This window comes from Castor canadensis, chromosome 8 (assembly GCF_047511655.1).
Source record: "Castor canadensis chromosome 8, mCasCan1.hap1v2, whole genome shotgun sequence".
Lineage (NCBI taxonomy): Eukaryota > Metazoa > Chordata > Mammalia > Rodentia > Castoridae > Castor > Castor canadensis.
In genome coordinates, this window is record NC_133393.1 from 73,178,997 (window position 1) to 73,205,868 (window position 26,872).

The 26,872-nt window shown below is 41.3% G+C and overlaps 1 protein-coding gene across 1 annotated transcript; it reads left to right on the plus strand.

The window, feature by feature from the left end:
- The first annotated feature begins 18,427 nt into the window (after nucleotides 1-18,427).
- Nucleotides 18,428-19,315, plus strand: LOC109677268 (uncharacterized protein C12orf71 homolog). Its single transcript, XM_020153343.2, is given in 1 exon segment — nucleotides 18,428-19,315. A coding segment is annotated over 1 exon segment (888 nt).
- The last annotated feature ends 7,557 nt before the right edge of the window (nucleotides 19,316-26,872 follow it).

Sequence of the window (26,872 nt, forward strand, 5' to 3'; positions counted from 1 at the left end):
CACCAAAGCAATCTAATAATTGACTAATAGTTTTATATCAATAGTGAAATTTCTGAATAAAATGTTCAATTTGTATTTTTATAGGATGACTCATGCCTAGCAAGAATTGGTCCTCCTCCCATTTCTTCTATTGCTAGGTCTCAAATACTTCAAGCCATTTCCTCAAGAGAAAACATGCCAGATGAAAGAATGTCACGCCTGGCGAGTTGTGCCCTCCTCCACACAGTAAAACCAGAGTCTGGATACTTCAAGTGCTAAATTCCAAACTTGATGCCATCAGTTAGAGATAGTCTACCTTGTAAAGCACACCTGATCTTCAACTATGAAACATGGCGACTGAGTAAGCAGCATAGATATAAATAATTATGCTGGCTTTAATGGCACATACACCACGTCAGCTTAGTCACACGAAGAACAATTTCTATAGCTTCATAGTGAAAGTCTTTCATTTTTATTATTATTATCAAATGTCTAGGCTGTCAGGGATTTCCAAAAGTTACTCATTGTTCTTCTACTTCTAAAAAGGTCAAGCCGACCCACTTTAATTTGTAGGCTAACTGATGGACACCTGGAGTCAAGGTCACTGCTCTGGTTGTGTAGGTCATGCCCTGCAAAAGTGCCTGCCTTCACCTGAGCCACTACATGGCGAAATCTAGTCAGCCAGATTCTGCACAGGGCCTGCATTTGTCTGGAAGGGGCATTATTTTCTAGTTTGCCAAAGTCTCTATGGATGATCCGTGGCACTTTGTCAACACCTATTACTCACCTTTAGCCACAATAAAAACATCTTCTGAAAGTGGCCACTCACCCTCTTCTCCATGGATATCTTTGGGAGAAACACCCTTGGATATATGTTTAGGATTAATTCAGTGAAGGGTGCTGGTTTTACACACCTTTAGTTCAGGAAGTGAACACTCCCTGGGACTACAGTGTAAAGAATAAAGCACTAAATTTTCATCAGTCCTACCCATCACACTAACCTGTACACAACAAAATGTATACACAGCACACACACACATGCACAACACCTGAAATTTATGAAAAGTATTAGCCTTGGGTGAATCTGATACATGATCCCAACATTTACTTTAGGAACTTGACAATGGAATTTCCAAATTCCATTTCTGAGATTAATTTTAAGAAAATAGTTTTTTAAACATATGTTCATGTGTGGCACATATATTGGCTCATTCTAGAAATTTTTCAGTTAAGGCAGAAGTTACGTAGAGTAAAAATTGCCCTTCATAATTGTACAGTTCAACAAGTTCTGATGAATGTATACAGTTGTTTAATCATTACCAAAGCTGTGTTGCCTGGATAGAGCTGCCACATGTGGCTAACCACGTGATGTGAGGGCAGTCCAAAATCAGATGTGCTATAAGTACAAAATACACACCAGACTTCAAGAAAGATTAAGAAAATGCAAAAGAGGTTCTTCTCTGCCCTTAACGCAGAGAAACTAAAGCAGATATCTTAAAGCAACTGAAGCCAATAGGAAAAGGGGAACAGGTACTAGAGAAAAGGTTAGATCAAAAAGAATTAACACCCACGCACAGAAAATCAATGTGAGTCAATGCCCTGTATAGCTATCCTTATCTCAACCAGCAAAACCCCTTGTTCCTTCCTATTATTGCTTATACTCTCTCTACAACAAAATTAGAGATAAGGGCAAAATAGTTTCTGCTGGGTATTGGGGGGGGAGCGGGAGGGGGCGGAGTGGGTGGTAAGGGAGGGGGCAGGGGCAGGGGGGAGAAATGAACCAAGCCTTGTATGCACATATGAATAATAAAAGAAAAATGAAAAAAAAGAAAATGAAAAAGAGGTTCTTCATAATGTCATATTTATTTTACAGTGAAATTATAATGTTTCAAGACTTCTATAACACACAATGAAATTAATTCTAAGTGTATTTGCCCTATTTTAAATGTACCTAGGAAAAAAATTAAGATAAAAACTAATGATTTGCATTTATGGCTAAAGTTGCATTTTTATTGACAGTATGACATACATTATTTCTATTCCTTGTAGTGAATACTATGTCCCTACCCCTTTCTTGGCAATCAGTGATCTGATTTGTACCCTTGAAATTTTATTTTGAGGAAGCTTTGAAAATATTTCCCCTTATCTCAGAGGCACTTTTTTCTATAACCGTCCTGTATTGTTTTTACAATTTTTACAGTTAATTTTAACGTCACTTATTTTTAAGTCTTATGTATACCTTTCATTAATCAACATCATTCTTATTAACACATTTCCAAGATGATAAGCCATCACAATTGCATCTTGGGCAATGAACTGTCTTCCTAGGGATTTTTACAAGTGATTCCTAATTGAATAGGGACCATTATGCACACCCTTGCACACACACAACAGCATCTATTCACAGAGCTGCAGGAGATACTGCAATGTAAGCCAGAGCTTATATTTACTTAGCCTCAGGAAAGATAGAGAATGCTTTATCTGTGCTAAGAATAGGCTGGACAGAAATGCAAAGCATTTGAACAGCAAATCACTTGAGGGAAGGGGTAGCAATGGCAGGATGTTCTGGCCAGCAGGCAGGTCTATTAGCGGGAACTCTGTGGTGGTTAATGCCAGTGTCCAGAGAGATGCAGAGGTGCCCAGCCCTCATCTTGCCTCACTCCCATCCTGGCCTTGTCAGCTCCCATTCTGTTCCTTCTGGTCCTTCCTAGTTAAACTGAGGTGAATTATTTATAATAGGCATTCTTGTCACCTGTTCCTACTCACCTGCATTTTTCCACTCACTCTTCAGATAGTCTAAAATTTTTCTGGCTTTTCAGAATATATATTATATGAAAGCCAACTTGTCTTTCTCAGGCAATCAACCTTGAGAAGTTCCAGCCCTCACTTCCACTTCTGCCCTATCTTTGCAGTCCTCTAGAGACCAGAACTAAGGTTTTCACATTTTAAGCATTTTACTACTAATCTTTTAAGGAAAGGTCATAAAATGCCAACTCCCCATTCTGCTCTGTGGTTTCTTGTTTCCTAGGGAGTCTACATCCTTTGCATTCCTCATTTTTTTTTCAGTAGAAAACTTTTTCCACTGTTGGGTCTGGGAACCTAAAGGACAGATGTGTGAGCATCCCATCTGCACTATGAGCCCTGCACCCTGAGAAGGAGTTATAAATCTGCATTCCTGCACCCTGAGGAGGAGCTCAATCTGCCATGGGGCTGATAAACAGAATGCTCTCAAGGTTGTCCTCCCCCCCAATAAGGGGCAAACAGACCAGCTCATCTAAGAAAGCCCACAAATCCACAGCCAATAGAAAAAAGCCATCTAACTGATACCCTAACTCAGAGTTAAAGTGTCCATAAAAAGCCGTCTTTACCTGAGCTGCACAGCTATACCTGTAGCCTTTCCTTTCTCTCTAATAAATCCTACTTCATGTACCAGCCTTATCTCACAAGTCAGTCAGCTGCCTTATGAGCCAATTCTCTGGCCTGTGAAGACAGGGGCCCTTGACACTGGCCCATAACATTTCACACTGGCATGTAACATATCTGGTGACCAAACGAAGGGACATCTCTCCTGGATCAAGGTCAGTATGACTTGAGCACCATACCAGCAAGAGCTTGCTTAAGGTGCAGCTGTGGGCCTCCAGCACCGTGCTGGATGCTCCTGCTGGGGAAACCCCCTGCTGAGGACTAGCCAAAAGCAGACTTCCTTGCGCTTCTCCCTGTCTCTCTCTGTTCCTGTCCTCCTGAGGGACTTTCCCATCATGGTATCAAACCAACAGCTCCTAGCCAACTTTGGCCTCATGGAGATTCCAGCTCTGGAGGTGTTTCCTGCTCCCTCCCTGTGGGCTGAGACTGAGCATATGCCTATGCTACGTTGGGGAAGACCTGATTGGTTTTGACACCTGATGACCTTTGTCTTCTCCCACATGTCAACACCTACTTCTGCTGAGGCAGTGACCTGAGAGTGGAGATTTTGTGTGGCTGACAGTGTTCCAGTACCACTTAGTGGGATGCACTGATAGCACGATTAATCATTAAACCCTAAGGCATGTGTCCTGTCTCCAAGCTCTGTTCCCCCTCCCTTACCTAGGATGTCAGGTTGCCTTTTCTGTCCCCACCAGAAGCAGCAATACTTTTGCTCCCCTAGTCCCACCACCTTGCTTATCTCTGTCTGCCTTCCCCTCCTGTGCTTACTGGGACCCTAGCCTTGCATGCAAAACTTGTACCATGGTACCTTATGACTTACATGCATTACTCCCACACCTAGTTTGTCATGCCCCTTGGTCTGAACCAACTTTAAATTGGCTGCTGGGTGCTGGCAGAGGTGAAGGTGCCTGCAGTAAGCTGAGGCCTCACCACACACATGCCCTAACTCCATCCCCACAAGGGGAGGAGGGAAAACTAACAAAGCACGCCGGCACAGGGACACCAGCCTGTCCCACTGGACTCCCTGGGTGCAATGGTAATGCCGGCTACATCTATAGCAATCCATAAAAAGGGTCCCGTGCACATCCAAAGGCACCAGTCATACACAGCGATGACTGCTGCCCACTGCCACTCCCCCAAAAAGGGATGAGAGGAAAAATAAATGCACACAGGCATGCATACAGGGGAGGAGGGACAACAGGCTACAGGGTGAGCCTGAGCAGATAGGGTTGCTCATCCCGGGTGTGAGGGAGGGCAGTGGTGCCTTGTGCAAGCCCCACTCCCAGCCCCACTTCACACCTGAGCCTGACCAGCCTACTCCTTGGGGCCAACTTTTATCTCAAAGTTATGCCCCCCAAGAAGCATTAACATAACCTTCCAGAAACAGCAAAAAAAAAAAAAAGATGTTGGTAGCATCTCGAGACTTCTCATTTAAAACTTCTCACACCTTTGGCCTCAGCATAGAAAAATTTTCCTCCAAATATTGACACTAGTCTCTTTGTGGCACAGTGATTGCCCTGGGACTTCCTCTGAGTTCTCTTGTCTAATGTTACAGGCACTTCTCCAGCTGCTGCATCCCTTTGTTAAAGAGGTAGCCTTTGTTAAGAAGGCTGCCTGCTTTTGGTAATATCAGGCTAAAAGGCAGAATCCTAGAGGTTTTTCACTTCATAGGTAAGGGTGGCCGCAGTCCTACCAGTCACTGCATTTCCTTCAGTCCTGGCCATGGGCGGTGGAAAGAAATCACAAGACAGGGACATCTGCTCCCATCAGGTCAGTCCCCAATGCCAACAGGAAGGGGAACTGCCCCAGTTTTTTGTTGTCATTGTTCTTCTAGATGGGACCTGCTCCTTTCAGTCTTCTGGCCTCAGTACCCAAGTGGTCTCTGCTGGCCTGTCTACTGAAGTGTTGGAAGGACCTTGACCCTGTTAATCTCAGAAAGAAAGAAAGAAAGAAAGAAAGAAAGAAAGAAAGAAAGAAAGAAAGAAAGAAAGAAAGAAAGACCCCATCATTCTTTGTACTAAGGCCTGGCCTCAATATCCCTTGGGTGACCAAGAAAAATGCCTTCAGAGGGCTCCTTAAATTATAATACCATACTCCAATTAGCTCTTTTCTGTAAAAGGGAGGGAAAGTGGACTGAGGTCCCCTATATACAGCTTTTCTTTTATCTCTGGGACCACCCAGTATGGCTCCATAATTGCTATCTAGATACTCAAACACTGGCCATTCTTTGTAAGCCACAGGATAAACATGGGGAAGGAGGACCAGAAAAGCCCCTTATCAGTGACAAGGCCCCTATCCTACTTCTCCTTCTACTGCTCCACCCTCTGCCCCACCTTCTAAGCCACCCAATATTTGGAACCTCTTAATGGTGGCAATGGTAGGAAGAGGGCAAGTCCATGTCACCTTCCAATTATCAGATCTAAGAGAGACTAAAAAGAATCTGGGTAGCTATACTGATGCCCCAGACCAATATATCCAGGCCTTTATTTCTGTGATCCAAACCTTTGAGTTGGCCTGGAAGGATATCATGCTTCTTCTGGACCTGACTCTTTCCTCACTAGAAAAATGACAGTTTATAACCTAGGCCACTCAGGTTGGAAACAATTTCCATCTACAACAAGCCCCAATACCGATGGCACTTGGAACTGATGAAATAAATATGCCTATGCCCACAGGGGGACAGGCAGTCCCCTTGGCAGATCCACATTGGGATCAAAATGATGAGGATGATGAATGGCATCAACACCACTTCATCCATCTTATAGTGGAAGAGCTATAAAGGGCCAAAGTTAAACCTCTAAACTATTCCCAGGTGATTGTAGTACAACAAGGCCCTGATGAAAACCCCCTGACCTTTCTACAGCACCTTAAGGAAGCTATCCAAAAGCATACCATGGTGGACCCAGAGTCACAGGTGGGAGAGGTTCTCCTCCAAGATAAATTTCAAACTCAGTCAGCCCCAGATATCTGGAGAAAACTCCAAAAGTCTGTGGCTGAAGGGGAAAAATCATTGGACCAACTAATGCAATTAGCCATGTCTGTATACTATCACCAGAACATCACTAAAAAGAAAGAAAAAGATAAAAAAACACCATGACCTAATTGTAGTTCTCAAGGAGTGCCCCACCCAATGGGTGCCTACATCCTGAGCTTGCTACCATTGTGGACAGGAGGGACACTTCTGCAGAGAATGCCCAAAAGGGAGACAGCCTGGGAGACATCCCCAGCCCCCACTAGGACCTTTCCCTCTCTGAAAAGGTAAACACTGGAGGTCTAAGTGCCCTCATCTCCAGATGGAAGGCAGGGTGTCACCTCCTATGGGTTGATGGGTCTCAGGGCCTCCCATCCAGGCTCCACTTCTTAACATCAATGTTGAGGAGCCTCAGGTAACCATAATAGTAGAGAAGTGAAAGGTCATCTTCCTCCTAGCCAGTGGAGCCCATTTCTCTGTCTTACCATTCTCTCCCAGTGCCCAGTCCAATGACAAGGTTATCATTCAGGTCATATCTGGCCAGCCCCTAGAGCACTATTTTACTCAGCCTCTGGCCTGCTCTTGGGGAGACCTCCACTTCTGTCACTCTTTCCTCATAGTCCCCGGAACTCCAGTGCCCCTGTTGGGATGAGATTTACTATCTCAACTAAAGGCTCAAATTCTACTTCTCCGAAGGGACTATCTCTGCTGCCCTCTTCTTCAGGAACGAGTAGATCCCACAGTGTGGACTGATGGAATGACTGTAGGGTGAGCCAAAATGGCCTTCCCAATTCAAATAAAACTCAAAGATCTCCCACAGTTTCCACATCAAATCAGTATCCCCTCAAGCCTGAGGGACAATGAGGCCTCTTGCCTATCATAAATTCCTTAAAAAAAAATAAGGGCTACTAATTAGTTGCTCCAGCCCCTACAATACTCCTATTCTTGCTGTCTGCAAGGAGCAAAATAAATGGAGGTTGGTCAAGACCTCCAACTCATTAATGAAGCAGTCATTCCCCTCCACCCAGTTGTTCCCAATCCCTATACTCTATTGGCTTAAATACCCTGAAAAGCCCAATATTACTCTGGTCTAGATTTAAAGGATGCTTTCTTTTGCATTCCTCTACATCCTGACAGTCAGCCTCTGTTTGCCTTTGAAGATTCCACAAACCTTTCACAGCAACTAACTTGGACAGTTTTTCCACAAGGGTTTAGAGACAGCCCTCATCTTTTTGGACAGGCCCTAACCAGAGACCTATTAGATTGGCACCACCCAGAGGCCACCCTTCTTCAATATGTTGATGACTTACTTCTGTGCAGAACCACAGAACCCCTTATCTCCAGGGTGACTGAGTCCCTTTTAAACTTTCCAGCCTCTCGGGCATACAAAGTCTGCAAGGAAAATGCTCAATTATGCCTCCCTCAGGTCACCTGCCTAGGGATGGTCTTAAAGGGACAGACTTGCTCTCTGAGTCACAAGTGGATCAACCTGATCCTCCATTACTCACTCCCCCAGACCATAAAGCAGCTTAGAGCTTTCTTGGGAGTTACAGGTTTTTGCAGAATCTGGATCCTTAGATATGCAGCCCTTACCAGACCCCTACACCAGCTCCTAAAAGATGCTCAGCAAGGCTCTCAATCACTTTTGAATGGGACCCTGAGAACACAAAAGCTTTTCAGGCCCTCAAACTGGCATCCAAACAGCCCAAGGAATGAGCTTGCCCACCAAAGACCACTTCCAGCTATTTGTCTATGAGAAGGGGGGCAGCCCTAGGGGTACTAACCCAGCTCTGAGGGACCACTCCACAGCCAGTGGGATATTTGAGCAGAGAACTGGATATGTGGCTAAAGGGTCGTCTGGATGCCTAAGGGCCCTAGCGGCAACCTGCCTCTTGATCCCAGAGGCCCAAAAATTAATTCTTGGATGACCCTTAACCATATATATTCCACATGATCTAGGAAGGCTTCTAACAGCTAAAGGAGGACAATGGTTATTGGACTAGAAGCTACTTAAGTACCAGGCCCAATTATTAGAATGTCCAGACATGAGCCTTTGGGTGTGCTCTGCCCTAAATCCAGCATCACTCATTCACGCATTCCTGTGAGGAGGTGCTAGCTGAATGTTATTTAGCTAGGCCTGACTTCCTTGACCAGCTGATCCCAGACCCAGACCTCACTCTCTTCACAGATGAAAGTTCATTCATCCAGGAGGGAACTAGATGAGGAGGAGCAGCTGTGGTCTCTTTCACTGAGACCCTATGGGCTGGACCTCTGCCTCCTTCCACTAGTCCCCAATTGTCTGAGCTGATAGCTCTCACCAAGGCATTGCAACTATCTGAGGGGAAAACTGCCAGCATCTATACAGACTCTAAGTATGCTTTCCTGGTCCTGCATGCCCATGCAGCTCTTTGGAAAGAGTGAGGATTGTTAACTACTGAAGGATCTTTTATCAAACATTCCAGGGAAGTCTTAAACTTCTTAAAAGCAGTTTTTCTTCCAAAGCAAATATCAGTAATTCACTGTCCCAGACATCAAAGATCAGAGGATCAGGTCACTAAGGGAAACCAGAGAGCTGATGTGGCAGTGAAGGAGGCTGCCAGGAGTCCTTATGTTCAGGCCCCTCTTCTTGAGAGCAATTCCTCTTTACTCCCTTTGAAGCCTTGTATGGGAGACCCTTTCTCCAAAAAGATTAAATTTAGATCCCAAAGTAACTAACCTAGTCTCTCATATCACTCAATCAAGCCAAGTTTCAGCAGATCCTCTCTGAAGTAGGGAGAGAGGAGCCCCAAGGTCTCTCCCCAGCTTCCTTTTGTCCTGGAGATATAGTCCTTATCAAATTTTTCTTCTTCTTAGAGAGACCCCTGGGGTCTCTCTAAAGCTCCATGGGAAGGGCCATACCTGGTCTTGTTATCCAATCCCCATAGGAATTAAGGTCACTGGGCTAGACTCCTGGATTCACATCTCCTAAGCCAAACGTTGGACACCAGAGCCTGACGCACCCACCCTGGAGCCACATCCTGCTCCACCAGTGTTCTACTGTGAGCCAGTGGAAGACCTCAAATACCTTTTCAAAAGGAACACCTCAAACATCTTAACTTATGTCTTCACTTTCTCTCTTTTTGTGGGCTGTTTATATTCTGGCCCCCTTATTCTGAGTGTCAGTTTGTAGGCAACTTCTCCCCCTGAGTGGATATGGCCCCAACAAATAGCCTTACATGGTGGGTATCTCATCCTGTGTACCCTGCTGTTTGTGCTCTCCTCTCTCTTACAGTCTGCACCTTGGCTGAGGGTCTCCCTCCTTCTCCCCATGATTGCAGTTATTATAATGCTGTGCCTAGTTGCAACAGCAACTTCTGCTGTTTAAAAAATGAACAACTATATGGAAAGGCCTTAGGCACAGGCTTTGTTGGCATTATGGTCCCACCCAATGCCTTGGGAGAGCAGGGCAGTGGGTCTGTTGGCCACAAGAGGGGACAAAGGCAAAAAATTTTAAAAAAAAAGAGAGAGAGAGAGAGAAACTATTAAAACAAAAGTTGAAATGCTGGCTGATATGTCACATGAGGATCATGTAAACTATGTACAATGGAGACTCCCACTTTCCACTCCCTCTCCCAGAAAAACAATAAAACCCCAGCAGCCTCAACCATCCATAAATCCAGATCCCCAGCTGTACAGGTTACTCAACCTGATCCATCATCTTTTAAACTCTACAAACCCCACTTTGGCTGAGGATTTCTGGCTTTGTCTCTCTACAAGTCCTCCACAGGTATTGACAACCCCATGGCCTCACTTGAGGTCTCACCAGGTAATAAATTAAACCGTCCCCTAACAAGACCTAATATTACCAATATAAAACTAACCCATCCTGATCCCCAGTGCTTCCAAAGTTTACAGGGGTCAATTCCACTGGGGGAAATCTCCAAGAGCCTTTGCATCAATATCACAAAGTCAACAAATGACACTAAGTGTTTGTTTTCTCCTAGAATTTATTTTGTTTGCAGAACTGCCACCTACACTTGCCTACCTCCCGCATGGAAGAGAATCTGTACTAAGGCTCTTCTAACCCCACAAATTGATGTTGTCTCTGGTAGCCAGTCCCTTCTTATTCCTCTAAAGGCCTATACTTGATCAAAGAGAGCTATTCAAATCATTCCCCTACTGGTAGCTATGGGGATCACAGCTGGAATAGGTACTGGCATTGGGGGGACATCTCCTCATCAGTCTTTACCTATCAAAAGCTTTCAAGAGAATTTACTAATGACAAAGAATGGATCACACAGTCCATAGAGGCTTTACAAGACAAGGTAGATTCACTTGTGTCAGTAGTGCTCCAAGGTCAAGTGCACTTGACCTTTTAATGCTGAGAAGGGTGGAATGTGCCTTTTCCTAGATGAGGAATGTTGCTTTTATACTAACAAATCTGGGGTGGTAAAAGACATGGCCCAACAGTTACAAGAATGCATTATAAAAAGGAGACAAGAGATAGTCAATTTGTGGTCCTTCTGGAGCAGCATATGGAGCTGGGCTCCTTGGGCACTACCTATGGCTGGCCCCTGTTTTATGCTCCTTCTAATACTCTTATTTGGGCCTTATATAATAAATGCTCTCTCCAGATTCATATCTCAACAGGTCCAACAGATCAAATTCCAGCTCTTAGTCAAGGAATACTCACCTCTGCCTACACATGAGCCCTGCATCCAGTTCTATCAGGGGCCTCTGGAGACTACATGGGTCAACTTCTGAGACAAGTGCCACCACCCATACCCTTATCGCCCATTGCCAGCATGAAGTAGTTAGACAAGTCATTGCCCCTCTCCCCAATAGCAGCTGGGTACTTGTCTCAGAGGGAAGAACTTGTTGGATTTGGGAAACTAAAGGACAGATGAGTGGGTATCCCATCCCCCATGGAGAGCACTATTAGCCCCACACCATGAGAAGGAGTTGTAAACCTGCATTCCTGAACCCTGAGGAGGAGATACAGTGTCTCATAAATCTGCCACGAGGCTGATAAACAGAATATCCTTAAGGTTATTTCCTACTCTCCAATAAGGGGCAAACAGACAAGTTCATCTAAGAGAGCCCATGAATCCACAGTCAATAGAAAAAAACCACCTAACTGAGACCCTAACCCAGAGTTAAAGCATCCATAAAAATCCCCACCCTTCACCTGAATAAGGAGCCACTGGTTTCCAGGCTCCACTGCACTGCTGTAGCTATAGCCTTTCCTTTCTTTCTAATAAATCCTACTTCATGTACCTGCTTTGGCTCACAAGTCAATCAGCTGCCTCACAAGACAGTTCTCTGGCCTGTGAAGGCAAGGATCCTCAACACTGTCCCACAACATTTCACACTGGCATATAATATCCACCAAGGAGATTGTCTCTACCCAATTTAGAATGGTGTTGGCTTCCAACAATTTCTCTCTGAATTCTGAACAACCAAATTAGATTACACATTTTACCAGACCTAGCTTCCAAAGGATTCTTTCTGGGCATTTCCTCTCTGAAGGCAGAGTGCACTAGAAATGAAAAGTCTCCAGTGTGGCACTCATGCTCTTGGTATATTGGGAAAGGAAGCTAACTCTGGTTCGTAACTTCAACTGCTATAGTGGTGCAGGAATTCCACGCTCAGGTACCATGTTCTACAAGAACATGGATCCACCTTCCCTGTGTGGAGATGACAGTCAAGTAATCACAAAAATTGAAATATAACTATTTAATACACAGGATTTTGATATGCAATCAGGGTTGAAAACTAGTCTACATGTGGAATTTTAGAATAAAACAAAAACATTTCTCCAGAGGTGTGGTCCCATTACAAGACAGAAGAAGCAGTTGTTTTCCTCAATTATGCAATGATATTGACCACTTATGGAGGATCCCATAAGTACAGTCTCTAATAATCCTAAAAACCCTGCAAAGAAGACATAATCTCTCTATTATACAGATTCCACAAAGATTAAAAGTTCTGCTATAAGTGTCAGGATACAGGGACTAGAACATGATAGGCACAGAGTCATTGAATTTTTTTAAATGCAAAAGTACAGAAAGTATTCTGGCATTGAACTAGAAGAGTCAAATAGATTGCCAGTATTACATGAGGCACTATCAGACTTGGCCTGAAAATTAGAATCTGATGGTAGGAAATATAAAGCCATATACTTGATAACTATTAAAAATGATTTGCATTTAGTTCTCACCTTAGAAACTGACACATCAATTCAGCATCTGACACTATCATTCACCAGACTGGGCACAAGACATTGGGGATTCAATCAAACAAGCTTAAAATGAGTTCAATACCTTCAATGCCTACTGGAAAGAGTCATTCTAAAGCCTGAATGAGACAATTTATACACATAGGATTACATTGTCTGTGAACTTTCAAAGTATGGGTTGTTGTGATATGGGGGTGATAATTATTTTTAAATCTATGGTCTAGAGTAGTAAGCATTCAAAACTGACTAATCAGAAGCTCAAGTAAATAGAAAACCAAGTCAGCCATAGTGTGTTTCCCTCTGATGAACACCGGAGGGTTATTATTTAGCATAATGTCTGTAGCAACTTATTTTCATTGATAAAATGGCATTCATGTTCACCATGGGCTATGAGTATTATACAGACATTCCCACAATAGTACAAAATGGAATTAAGATTCTGACAGTCCAGTGGTCTAAACCTTTGGAAGTGCTGCCCTCAGACCATAAGTTCTGGAAGTTGAATTACAGCATGGTGACTATAGTTAATAACATTCTGTTATATACTTGAATTTTGCTAAGGAAAACCTTAAGTATTGTCACACCCCACACACATGTCACAATAGTAAATATGTATACCAAATGACATTGTGCACTTTAAATATATACATTTTTTATTCATCAATCACACCTCAATAAAGATAGGGGTAAAGAATGATGCCTTTCAAAGACACCTCCAAAAAGGAGAACTATAGGCCAATCTCCTTAATGAACATTGATGCAAAAATCCTCAACAAAATAATGGCAAACCGAATTCAGCAACACATCAAAAAGATTATTCACCACGACCAAGTAGGCTTCATCCCAGGGATGCAGGGGTGGTTCAACATACGAAAATCAATAAACGTAATAAACCACATTAACAGAAGCAAAGACAAAAACCACTTGATCATCTCAATAGATGCAGAAAAAGCCTTTGATAAGATCCAACATCATTTCATGATAAAAGCTCTAAGAAAACTAGGAATAGAAGGAAAGTACCTCAACATTATAAAAGCTATATATGACAAACCTACAGCCAGCATTATACTTAACGGAGAAAAACTGAAACCATTCCCTCTAAAATCAGGAACAAGACAAGGATGCCCACTATCTCCACTACTATTCAACATAGTACTGGAATTCCTAGCCAGAGCAATTAGGTAAGAAGAAGGAATAAAAGGAATACAAATAGGTAAAGAAACTGTCAAAATATCCCTATTTGCAGATGACATGATCCTATACCTTAAAGACCCAAAAAACTCTACTCAGAAGCTTCTAGACATCATCAATAGCTATAGCAAGGTAGCAGGATATAAAATCAACATAGAAAAATCATTAGCATTTCTATACACTAACAATGAGCAAACGGAAAAAGAATGTATGAAAACAATTCCATTTACAATAGCCTCAAACAAAATCAAATACCTAGGTGTAAACCTAACAAAAGATGTGAAAGACCTCTACAAGGAAAACTATACACTTCTGAAGAAAGAGATTGAGGAAGACTATAGAAAGTGGAGAGATCTCCCATGCTCATGGATTGGTAGAATCAACATAGTAAAAATGTCGATACTCCCTAAAGTAATCTACAGGTTTAATGCAATTCCCATCAAAATTCCAATGACATTCATTAAAGAGATTGAAAAATCTACTGTGAAATTTATATGGAAACACAAGAGGCCACGAATAGCCAAGGCAATACTCAGTCAAAAGAACAATGCAGGAGGTATCACAATACCTGACTTCAAACTATATTACAAACCATTAACAATAAAAACAGCATGGTACTGGCACAAAAACAGACATGAAGACCAGTGGAACAGAATAGAGGACCCAGATATGAAGCCACACAACTATAACCAACTTATCTTTGACAAAGGAGCTAAAAATACACGATGGAGAAATAGCAGCCTCTTCAACAAAAACTGCTGGGAAAACTGGTTAGCAGTCTGCAAAAAACTGAAACTAGATCCATGTATATCACCCTATACCAACATTAACTCAAAATGGATCAAGGATCTTAATATCAGACCCCAAACTCTTAAGTTGATACAGGAAAGAGTAGGAAATACTCTGGAGTTAGTAGGTATAGGTAAGAACTTTCTCAATGAAACCCCAGCAGCACAGCAACTAAGAGATAGCATAGATAAATGGGACCTCATAAAACTAAAAAGCTTCTGTTCATCAAAAGAAATGGTCTCTAAACTGAAGAGAACACCCACAGAGTGGGAGAAAATATTTGCCAACTATACATCAGACAGAGGACTGATAACCAGAATATACAGGGAACTTAAAAAACTAAATTCTCCCAAGACTAATGAACCAATAAAGAAATGGGCAAGTGAACTAAACAGAACTTTCTCAAAAGAAGAAATTCAAATGGCCAGAAAACACATGAAAAAATGCTCACCATCTCTAGCAATAAAGGAAATGCAAATTAAAACCACGCTAAGATTCCACCTCACCCCTGTTAGAATAGCCATCATCAGCAACACCACCAACAACAGGTGTTGGTGAGGATGCGGGGAAAAAGGAACCCTCTTACACTGTTGGTGGGAATGTAGACTAGTACAACCACTCTGGAAAAAAATTTGGAGGCTACTTAAAAAGCTGGACATCGATCTACCATTTGATCCAGCAATACCACTCTTTGGGATATACCCAAAAGACTGTTACTCCAGAGACACCTACACATCCATGTTTATTGCGGCACTATTCACAATAGCCAAGTTATGGAAACAGCCAAGATGCCCCAGCACTGACGAATGGATTAAGAAAATGTGGTATCTATACACAATGGAATTTTATGCAGCCATGAAGAAGAACGAAATGTTATCATTCACTGGTAAATGGATGGAATTGGAGAACATTATTCTGAGTGAGGTTAGCCTGGCCCAAAAGACCAAAAATCATATGTTCTCCCTCATATGTGGACATTAGATCAAGGGCAAACACAACAAGGGGATTGGACTGTGAGCACATGATAAAAGCGAGAGCACACAAGGAAGGGGTGAGGATAGGTAAGACACCTAAAAAACTAGCTAGCATTTGTTGCCCTTAACGCAGAGAAACTAAAGCAGATACCTTAAAAGCAACTGAGGCCAATAGGAAAAGGGAACCAGGAACTAGAGAAAAGGTTAGATAAAAAAGAATTAACCTAGAAGGTAACACCCACGCACAGGAAATCAATGTGAGTCAATGCCCTGTATAGCTATCCTTATCTCAACCAGCAAAAACCCTTGTTCCTTCCTATTATGGCTTATACTCTCTCTACAACAAAATTAGAAATAAGGGCAAAATAGTTTCTGCTGGGTATTGAGAGGGGGGGAGAGGGAAGGGGCGGAGTGGGTGGTAAGGAAGGGGGTGGGGGCAGGGGGGAGAAATGAACCAAGCCTTGTATACACATATGAATAATAAAAGAAAAATGAAAAAAAAAAAGAATGATGCCTTTGGATGAAGATTCCAACAAGTCTTGTTTCTAGATACTTTAGAGGAAATTTTGTCATCTCATCCTAATAGGAAAGTTAGCCAAATATTGATAAAGGGTTCCCTCAGCATCTAGTGAAACTTCCTTTCCTTCAAAGTGCCGTCCAAATGCACCAAAGGGAAGAACACAGGGACATTCTAGAGCAGGTCTGTCTATGAGGTCTCTCGCTGATGATAGGAGTGCTTTTCTGCCCTGTCTAATAAAGTAGTCACTAGTTCAGTGGTTGCTGATCACCTCAAATGGGGCTAAGTAACTAAACAATTTGTTGTGTGTGTGGTCCTGAAGATCAAACCCAGGGCCTCAGGCATGCTAGGCAAGCACTCCACCAATCCCAGCAACACCTCAAACCCTCCCCACCCCCACCCAGGATCTAACTCTTACACATTGAGATGCACAGAAATGCATAACATTTTAAACACATGGTCTTAACTAAATGGCATTATACTGTGAATATTATTGTGCTAAAGAAGCGTTTTCACTCTGCAATTTATCACTGGCTTCTGGCAGCCAGTTCCTGTGAGCCATAGATGCTTAACAAACCTCACAAACACCTTTTATTCTTTCTCATGATTCTGTGGTCTCACCTGGGCTACCTTTTTTTTCTTTACACAATTGTGCATCAGTCATATTTTATTTATTATTATTTGAGACAGGGTATCACTATGTGACCCATACTGGCTTCAAATTTGTGACCTTTCTGCTTCAGCCTCCCAAGTGCTGGCATGCTCCACCAAATTATTTCAAAATCTGAAAAAAGTAGTATGGATTCTCTAGAGAAACAGAACTAATAGGAGTTTTATACAGAAAAAGATTAATTGTAAAGAATCAGCTCATGGAGTTGTGGAGGCTAAGAAGTCCCAAGAACGGCCACCTGCAATTTTGAGACAAGGGAACCAAGAGGTCTTCCTGGTGCCCCAACTCCACTACGAGCCTGGCTGCACAAGTTGCCCCTCGTTGCCCTTCATCCCCTTATCCTCAAATGCTTTTTGCTTCACTGACCACCCTGCCCCATAACAGAGTACTTAAGATTATTATTCTACCAAATAGGCGCTGCACTCCCCAAGGGCAGACACCATCTTAGACACTCACATGACAAGAGGGAAGTAATAAGCATGGCATTTGTCCTTATGCCCTCAAAAGGGACCCTCTTCAACCTGCCTTATTATGTGTATAGAACATTATTTTGGAAGCAAGGGGATGAATTCTATGGCTTCCTATCCCTTTCTTGCTATAAGTTGGTCCCTCTGTTGCCGTGGTAACCAACTGTCACAGAACACAGACTTTGAGCAGTTGGACTTATAGCCACTGAGACTTGGACCTGAAGAATTTCTAACATCCTGTTGCCTTCTCTTGGGTAGGCAGCCATCAGAACAGCACATGACAGAGTCTATGTTGTTTGTGTGGTGTGTTGTGTGTATCTGTGTTCCTCTTACTGGGGTTTCATATAAAAGCTGAGCTAAATATACCTTAGATTGTGGAAGGGTGGACATTTAAATGACTGTAAACTTTCTGGAACACATTTTCATATTAACTATCATAAGACTTTAAATACTAGTGATCTCTGAAAGATTGTTATGATGTATAGGAATATAATGATATACAGAGATTTATGGACAGGGCTGTAACTACAGACTTACACCTAATGAATGGTCTTAATAATCTAATCATCATTAATCACCTAACATAATGGCTATTTACTTAGGTAAATACCTAAGTAGTTAAGAACTTGAGAATGACTGTGTGTACATCCGATTGTGTGTATAGAAGGCTGTGCCATAAAATTTAACAACCTTATTTCCTCTTGATGTGATTCCAACATACATGAGTATTATATATATGTACACATACCAACATATATATATATATATATATATATGTGTGTGTGTGTGTGTGTGTGTGTGTATAAAGAAAAGGAAAGCTCATAAAGAAATCCACCAATCTCTCTTAATGATGGTTATCATCACTAGATGGTTGGATCTTAGATATATTTATTTTCATCTTCACACTTTCATGTATCTTTTAAATTGTATGCACTTACAGTTTGCTTTTATTTAAATTCTTTCGAATGGTGAGAGATGTCAGATGCAGATGCTCAGTAGAAGGTTATTGTATAATTAAATCAGTTTTCAAGGAGAGAGAACTACCTCTTCTGACTTTCAATGGAAAGTACAAACCTAGGACAAACTTCTATCTGAATGGGAGAGTTCCAAATAGAAAAGGGCATGGATCATATTGTCACTTAAGGACTTGCCTCTCTTCTCCTCACTATCCATTTTTTCTTTTGAAGTTCCGAGTCAAGTGAGATGTTAGATAGGAGCCCTTGAGAGCCATGACAACCTCACCCTCCAGCAGCGACTACACTGACACAGAGGATGACGATGTGTAGGAATCCAAATCTAACCTGAGTCTCTCTGTGGGCTACTTCCCCTATGATGACCCTATTTCTTATGAGGACCCAACCTCCTATGAAGACACAACTTCTATGGATTCACCAGTTCACTTCCTCCCTCCTTTCCAAGGGAAAGGGTGGACTAAGAGTATCAAGAGACTCGTCAAGAGATGAGATCAGATTGAGGATGACCCAGGGCAGTTTTGCAAACTAAGCATCACCCTAGCCTGGGATATTGATATAGGGCTTGAGCAGGCAGACCCAACAGCTAACTGGAATCTAAATAGAAACCACCACTGGATGGACAAGTGGCCACAAGAGCAAAAACTGACTCCTTGCAAATTGGATGATCTAACACAAAAGCCTGAGACATTTCTAGATGATCAGAATGATGACAAGAATGATGACTCCTTGTTCCCTGAATCTCGTCAGGAAAAAGATTTCCAGCTGTCCACCAGCTCCCCAACTCATATGATTCAGATCAACCACAAAGAACATGATGCTTGTCAAGTTTTACCCAAGTGCAAACCACCAGAAAATGCAGAAGTCATTCAGTTCCCAGAGATTCCTCCTCAGTCTAAGGAACATCAGCTTGCTGTGGTGAGTACAGTGATGCCTCACAAGAATGAAAGGGACAGCCTAGTAAGAGGACCAGGCTGGGCAGTGGAGTTTCCCTACCTGGTGTGCGAAGCAGGGAGGTATGAGGTGTCTGACATGACTAGCAGTAGGAGAAGGATGACAGCCAAGAGGAGTTGGGGTAGAGTTGTAGGGAAAGTAAAGAGAACCACTAAGGTGGGAGAAAAGGGTAGGAACAAGAAGCACTACTAATAATGTTATTACAAAAGTGTGTAACTATTAATGAGAATTGTAACTTTGTGTTTAGAATTGGGCTATTTTTGGTGATTTGAGGTCCATAAATGAGTAGATATTGATTCCATGACTGCCAACAGGACTTGTATCTATCTCATCCACCTTTTCTGGGCAGGAAATAAGCCAGGCAACTGAGAACAACAGCAGGAGCACCACAGCGACCTCATCAATTTGTGTTGAGCAGCCAGAGGACTCTCTCTCTGACACACACACTGCATCCTGTCTGAACCTCAGGAGGACCTTCCGCTGGCTGAGGCAGCATGTCCTTGCCTCCCTCCAGAAGAGGAGAGAGCACGCTGACAAGGACCAGATGAGATGGTACCAAAAGACACTGCAGAGTCACCCTTTTAGAAGCAATACAATCATGTCTCGAGAATATCTTGACTCAGGACCCACTTCATCCCCAGATTTTTATACATTTTTATAAACCTTTTCCACAATCCCTGTAAGTTTATATGTTTACCAATCAACAAATGTTTTTGTTATCCACCTATTCTCTTTCTAGTGTATCTTGACTCATGTTTAATATATCTAGAAAACTGAAACTCACTCCAGGGAAATTTTAGGCAGTATGCTTTCAAAATGGAAGGTATTCTTTTACTCTCTCCTTACCTCTTGATATATTTTATTCCATATTGTGTATTTATTCATACATTTTAACCTATTTTATCATTAAGTCACATCTTCCAGAAGACACCAGTACAATCCATCACCTCCCATCATGGCTGGACGCTTTGGGTTGAACATCCAGAAGTGTGCAAGTGGCAGTGGTTATTGGGCAGATCTGATGTTCACACTGCACCCACTTGGTTCTCACGCATTGTTTGTTATAACATGATTTATTGTGCTGGTGGATTCTGGCACATTGGCTATAATAGGGGGCCCCTTTAGGAGGAGTTTGAAGTGTGGGATGCTACTAGCCCACTTCAAGCCTACCTTTCCTCATTCAAAATATTGGGGTGATGATGATATTTACCTCATGGGGTTGAGAGAGATAATTAATTCATGATAAATGCAAGCATTTCATAATAATTGTTATTGCCACTGGTCTTTCTCCTAAAAATCTAAGAAGACTTGTCTGAGTCAATTAACTTTGAATTGTTTTCCACAATGAAGCAATATTTACCAAATATTTTCCTCAGATCCTATTGAACCAAGTCTCTCTCAACTCACTGCACTGTGTTCCCTGAATTCTTTTGCAGCCATCATTAAATTTCCTCTAAATGTCAACTTCTTTGAGGAAGGTCATACTTACCCTTCCTGCTCAGACTCTCCCTGTTGTTGTTTTCTTGTCACCTCCCAGTGCATACTCATCCTCCTCATTCACCCATAGGTTTGCTTAACAGTCCTCCATCAGCTTTTACCACCATTCTGAGTGTCCTTCAGAGCCCATTCAGAAAAGCAGATGAGTCTACTCTCAAACAGCTTTCTTTCCTCAACCTCAATTTCCTTATCCCTTTCCCCTCTTCCTTCCTTCTACAAATACTTAGGGCATATAATTTGAAGACACTTTTCTAACTTATCAAATAGAAAAAAAGAGGACTCAATCTTTGGGCTCAAGTGTCTACTTTCTTAGGAGAAAATGCCATGTAAACACAAGACTGTTAAGGGTTGTGGGAGAGATACACATGGGGTACTAGTGGACGTTTACACTTGAATGTCCTTATGCACACCTTACAATCAGTGTGTTCAACATGAAATCAAACATCTTTCAAATCTTGCATTTGCATTTGCTAACTCATCAGTGGTATCACCATTCAGGCTATTCTCCAAACAATAAACAAGGGCATTAGCTTTGATTCAAACTTCTCTTGACTGAGTTTTGGCATTTTGCTTTCCCTGAAATCTCTTGTATCTATTTCCTCCTCTTCATCCCTGCCTCCATCATTACAAGGGTTTATTTAGTTCTTTATTATGTCTCACATCATTACAACAATATCCTAAAGGCTTCTTCCTCATCCTATCTTCCAAAGAATAGTCAGAATGACTTGCATAAAACACACATCATCGAGTGATTTCTCTTCTCTACATCCCCTAAGAAAACCCAGCGACTATGGATTAAAGTCCAAATCCATTTCAGTTTACAATATGTCTCTTGACCTGACCCAGCATACCACGCTGACCTCATCATGCCCCTCCACACATCCTATAATCTAACATTACTCTCAATTTTTTTAGGCTGTCTTTCTGCCTAGAATTCCTGTGAACATCCAACCCAAGCCTCCCAGAGAATGTGGTATCACACAGTAGCAGAACTGCTCAAACTTCACCATTCTGGCCATAATTGACTGGTTGGAGCACAGTCCCATCCCCCATTAGTGCTTATTACATTATTGTGGTACAGACCTCTGAACTCTTCCTTCTTCCAAATAATACACATTCAGCTGTTCTTCAAGTCCTGAAGTTTCTATCACCTATTTTTCTCTCAAAGCCAGTTGAAGGAGGATCCATTTACCTCACTTTGTGTTATTACATTCATCTTCCATCACCAGAACATTCTACATTGTCTTCCTGTCTCTCTCTTGACCTGTGCTTTCTCTATTTTCTACAACACAGCTAGAATCATTTTTCCAAAGTCACTTTCCTGTTTAAGTTTGTCAGTGACTGCATTGTAACAGACAGATGGTGTACTTCCTAGAACTTTATTTCAGTCTTCTTTCTCCTCAGTTAGAATGTTGATGTTTCCCTACAACTGTGCACATGTGAAAACAAGGACTTTGCTTTGTTACTCTCTGCCGTATCTCCACAATAAGCTTAAAAGAGTGAGTGATTGAATGTGTCTCTCTTGCCTTCATTTATATAACTCCTTTGTTTCCTGTAGTCCTAGAGCAGAACTTCATAATTGTCTCTGTGTTTCCAGATCCCAACATTAGACTTGTGTCTAAAAGGTATCACTAATGCTTCCATCTCTGAGTCTTCTTTGGGTTTCCATTTCCTTAGGCAAAATATAGTTTTCTGAGCCATGACAAAGTAATCTCACATCATTTATTGCCAAAGTTATGGGGAAAAATAAAAAAAAAGAAAGAGCAATCGATTCAGCAATGGAGAGGCTAATTGTCACAAGGTTATATGAGGGTCCTTGAGTTACAAGTGTGGTTAATGTAAAGTGAAGACTTTGGGCTGCTGGATATTCGGGTGAGGTGTGAGACCAGGGCATGAGAGAGAATGTGGATATATGTTTCAGGAAAGACAATTGAAGGGAGGGATACAGTATTTTGTCAAGACCACAGGCTGAAGCTCTTCACAGCCAGACTTTCCACATAGCCTCACTTCAAAACTCCTTCCCAGAAGAGGGGAGTTCAAAGGCTCCTAATACAAAGAAGTGATAGATGTTTAAGGACATACAAATGTTAATTACTCCATTTTAATCACTGCACATTATATACATGTATCAAATTATCTCATTATACCCCATAACTACATGCACTATCATGTATCAATTTAAAATAATTTAAGAAGATGTCTACATGGAATGAGAGGTCCAGTTCTTTGTTAAGGTTCCTGAAACATTTGTGATTATTTTCAGTGTCTTTATAAACCTGGCTGATGTATATGAACCTTCCCTAAGTGATGTACTTTGCAGGCCCTTACAATAAATGTTAAGTATCCTTTGAGGTTTATGATATGCCACCTAGTAGAAAGTAATACAAAGTATTTTTTAAAATGAAATATTTCAGTACTTCCACACTCATTTTAGTCTCAAATATCCAACTATTAGCTGCATGTCAAACTATGACCAAGTCATCTGCTTTGTGGGGTAGGGGCTGGGGTAGGCCATTGCAGGTGTCAAAAGTATTGGTCAACTGGAAGTGGTCGCTGAAAGATAATAGCTTTGCTGTTAAACCTCAAGACTCTTGTAGAATTATAGTAATTGCCAGGGAAATGCTAATCTCATTAACCAATACATTTTGGGATTTAATAGCACTCAAGACTGAAAACTAAAATCATTCCTTCAAGTGAATAGCTAAACATTGAAGCCCATCAAGCCCAGCTGTTTGTAATAAGCAGGTATTGACTTAAATAGTCATTTTCTACAATCCCTATGCCAGACTACAGAGTGAGAATTCATTAAGAAAACATTGGGGGTATAGAGCTCTCTGCAAACACAATAGAGAAATTAGGCAATGTGAACATATTACAGACCACTGGTGCTGGGCCACTTTCTTACTCAGCAGAATCCCAACAAAAGCAGTGTGTGTTGGGGGTGGGGGTGGCGGGCAGGAAATGTATGATAGAACCATACCACCAAAACATGGGCAAGCATCTTTTTTCTAGACCTAAACAACAGGATGTATAAATATTCAAGGCTCAAGAGCCATGCACAGGTGCAAGGCTACCTGACCACGAGAATAACATGACACCTAAAGTCCTACTAAAAAACAGTGAAAAGAAAAATGAAGCAAATGGTGCATGAATTCCTACAGAATGCTAAAGGTCTCTGTCCAATATCACAGAATAGTTGCTTTACTTAGGAGTTGTTTCACAATGTTTTCTCATTATGAACTGCACACAAAAGAATTTATGCAGCACGCGGGACAAAATCTAATTTCAAGACGATGTGCAGGTTTTATATTGCACTCCTTTGAATCAGTCTTTTCCTGTTAGCCCTAGAACCCAACAGAAAGAACAATGCTCTGCTTTCAGAAGTGAAATAAAATCTCATCAGATAACACTCCCTGAGTGAGCCTGTCATCATCAGGGTTGGTAGAAAAGCCTCAGGATAAATACCTCAAATGATTATTAGCCTAGATCAAGAAGTCCCCCATTGAACAATTTTCCCACCTTTGAAAGGAATTTCACAGTTTTAATGTTCTTTTTATTCCCATGTAATATGCTTGATAAAGAACGACTTCCAAGGCATTGAGATATCTTTTCAGATTGTGGCTTTTAAAAGAAAATCTCATTACCACAGAATTCTATTGCAGGAGAAAATGAGATTGACAATTTACTTAGTTTTTCCTCATCTGCATCAATAAATATTTATTATTTGAAGTGCAATTCTGTCAAATAAAGAGCAAGAGCTCATGCACACTCCTTCTCATAGGATTCCCAGCACATCCACTCACAAGGAAAAGAAAATGCTTCACACATCCATCTTGACATCGAATGATGTCTGGATATCTGTCTTCCAGTTTCACTTTCATCAACCTTCCTGCACTCTGTCCTTAGTGTCTATACTTTTCCCAGACTGGACAGAGTGGAAAGGTAACTTTTCTTCAGTAATGTGACTTCATAAATTCAGTTATTAGTATATTGCAACCACCGACACAACAATTCATTCACATAAGGATCAAAAATGGATGAGTGGAAGACTGTCAGGTAACTCCACAGATAACTTACTATTTTTCAAAGGGATTAAGCACCTGTACAATGAAGAGGTCTGGTGAACACTAGCTTAGCCAAGTGATTAAACTTAACCTGGCCAACACCACACACCATCTGAGAGAAGCAAAATATACTACCTAGCAATGTTTAATGTGAATCAAATCATGAGAATAGCAAAAGGCAGATGAATTTGGATTGTAAACTTCTACCAGACAACTGTCTTGGACTTTTCAAACACATTAACATCATGACACAAAATAATGAAAAATAGAACAGGCAGTGACACAAGACAGGTCATAATGGAGACAAAAGAGACATGACAACCAATTACTATTTGTGATTTCTGACCAAATCCTTGATCAAATCCATAAACTATAGCCAAACAAAACTATGGTGAAAGATGTTTTTGAAGTTTGGGAAAAAATGTGAATACAGACTGTACATTTATCAATAGGTAATATGACTGAATATTTACTGGGTATGATAACATTATGGCTTTGTAAGAGCTTGACTTTGTTCTTAGGATATTTATGTTTACAGTATTTGAAAAAGAATAAACACTGTCACAACATCTGCTAGTTACTTCTGAATAGTCCAAGAAAAAGTATAAAATAGAAATTCAGAAAACAAACATGAGAAACTACTTTTTAAAACTCCAGAAAGCAGGGAATTCAGATTTTCACTATTAAAGTACTGTGTCTTTGTAATGCTACTGTGGTAATACTATCTGAGACCTACATATATTTAAAACATTAATATTTGAAGTATTAAAAAAAGATATCAATTTGGCTTCTCAAGGGATAAAACCTGGGCAGTTCTTTTTTTTTTTCTTTTTAAAAAAAATTTTTATTCATTTATTCACATGTGCATACATTATTTTTTTTCCTTTTTCTTTTATTATTCATATGTGCATACAAGGCTTGGTTCATTTCTCCCCCCTGTCCCCACCCCCTCCCTTACCACCCACTCCACCCCCTCCCTCTCCCCCCCTCTCAATACCCAGCAGAAACTATTTTGCCCTTATTTCTAATTTTGTTGTAGAGAGAGTATAAGCAATAATAGGAAGGAACAAGGGTTTTTGCTGGTTGAGATAAGGATAGCTATACAGGGCATTGACTCACATTGATTTCCTGTGCGTGGGTGTTACCTTCTAGGTTAATTCTTTTTTATCTAACCTTTTCTCTAGTACCTGTTCCCCTTTTCCTATTGGCCTCAGTTGCTTTTAAGGTATCTGCTTTAGTTTCTCTGCGTTGAGGGCAACAAATGCTAGCTAATTTTTTAGGTGTCTTACCTATCCTCACCCCTCCCTTGTGTGCTCTCGCTTTTATCATGTGCTCATAGTCCAATCCCCTTGTTATGTTTACCCTTAATCTAATGTCCACATATGAGGGAGAACATATGATTTTTGGTCTTTTGGGCCAGGCTAACCTCACTCAGAATGATGTTCTCCAATTCCATCCATTTACCAGCGAATGATAACATTTTGTTCTTCTTCATGGCTGCATAAAATTCCATTGTGTATAGATACCACATTTTCTTAATCCATTCGTCAGTGCTGGGGCATCTTGGCTGTTTCCATAACTTGGCTATTGTGAATAGTGCCGCAATAAACATGGGTGTGCAGGTGCCTCTGGAGTAACAGTCTTTTGGGTATATCCCAAAGAGTGGTATTACTGGATCAAATGGTAGATCGATGTCCAGCTTTTTAAGTAGCCTCCAAATTTTTTTCCAGAGTGGTTATACTAGTCTACATTCCCACCAACAGTGTAAGAGGGTTCCTTTTCTCCCCCATCCTCACCAACACCTGTTGTTGGTGGTGTTGCTGATGATGGCTATTCTAACAGGGGTGAGGTGGAATCTTGGCGTGGTTTTAATTTGCATTTCCTTTATTGCTAGAGATGGTGAGCATTTTTTCATGTGTTTTCTGGCCATTTGAATTTCTTCTTTTGAGAAAGTTCTGTTTAGTTCACTTGCCCGTTTCTTTATTGGTTCATTAGTTTTGAGAGAATTTAGTTTTTTAAGTTCCCTGTATATTCTGGTTATCAGTACTTTGTCTGATGTATAGCTGGCAAATATTTTCTCCCACTCTGTGGGTGTTCTCTTCAGTTTAGAGACCATTTCTTTTGATGAACAGAAGCTTTTTAGTTTTATGAGGTCCCATTTATCTATGCTATCTCTTAGTTGCTGTGC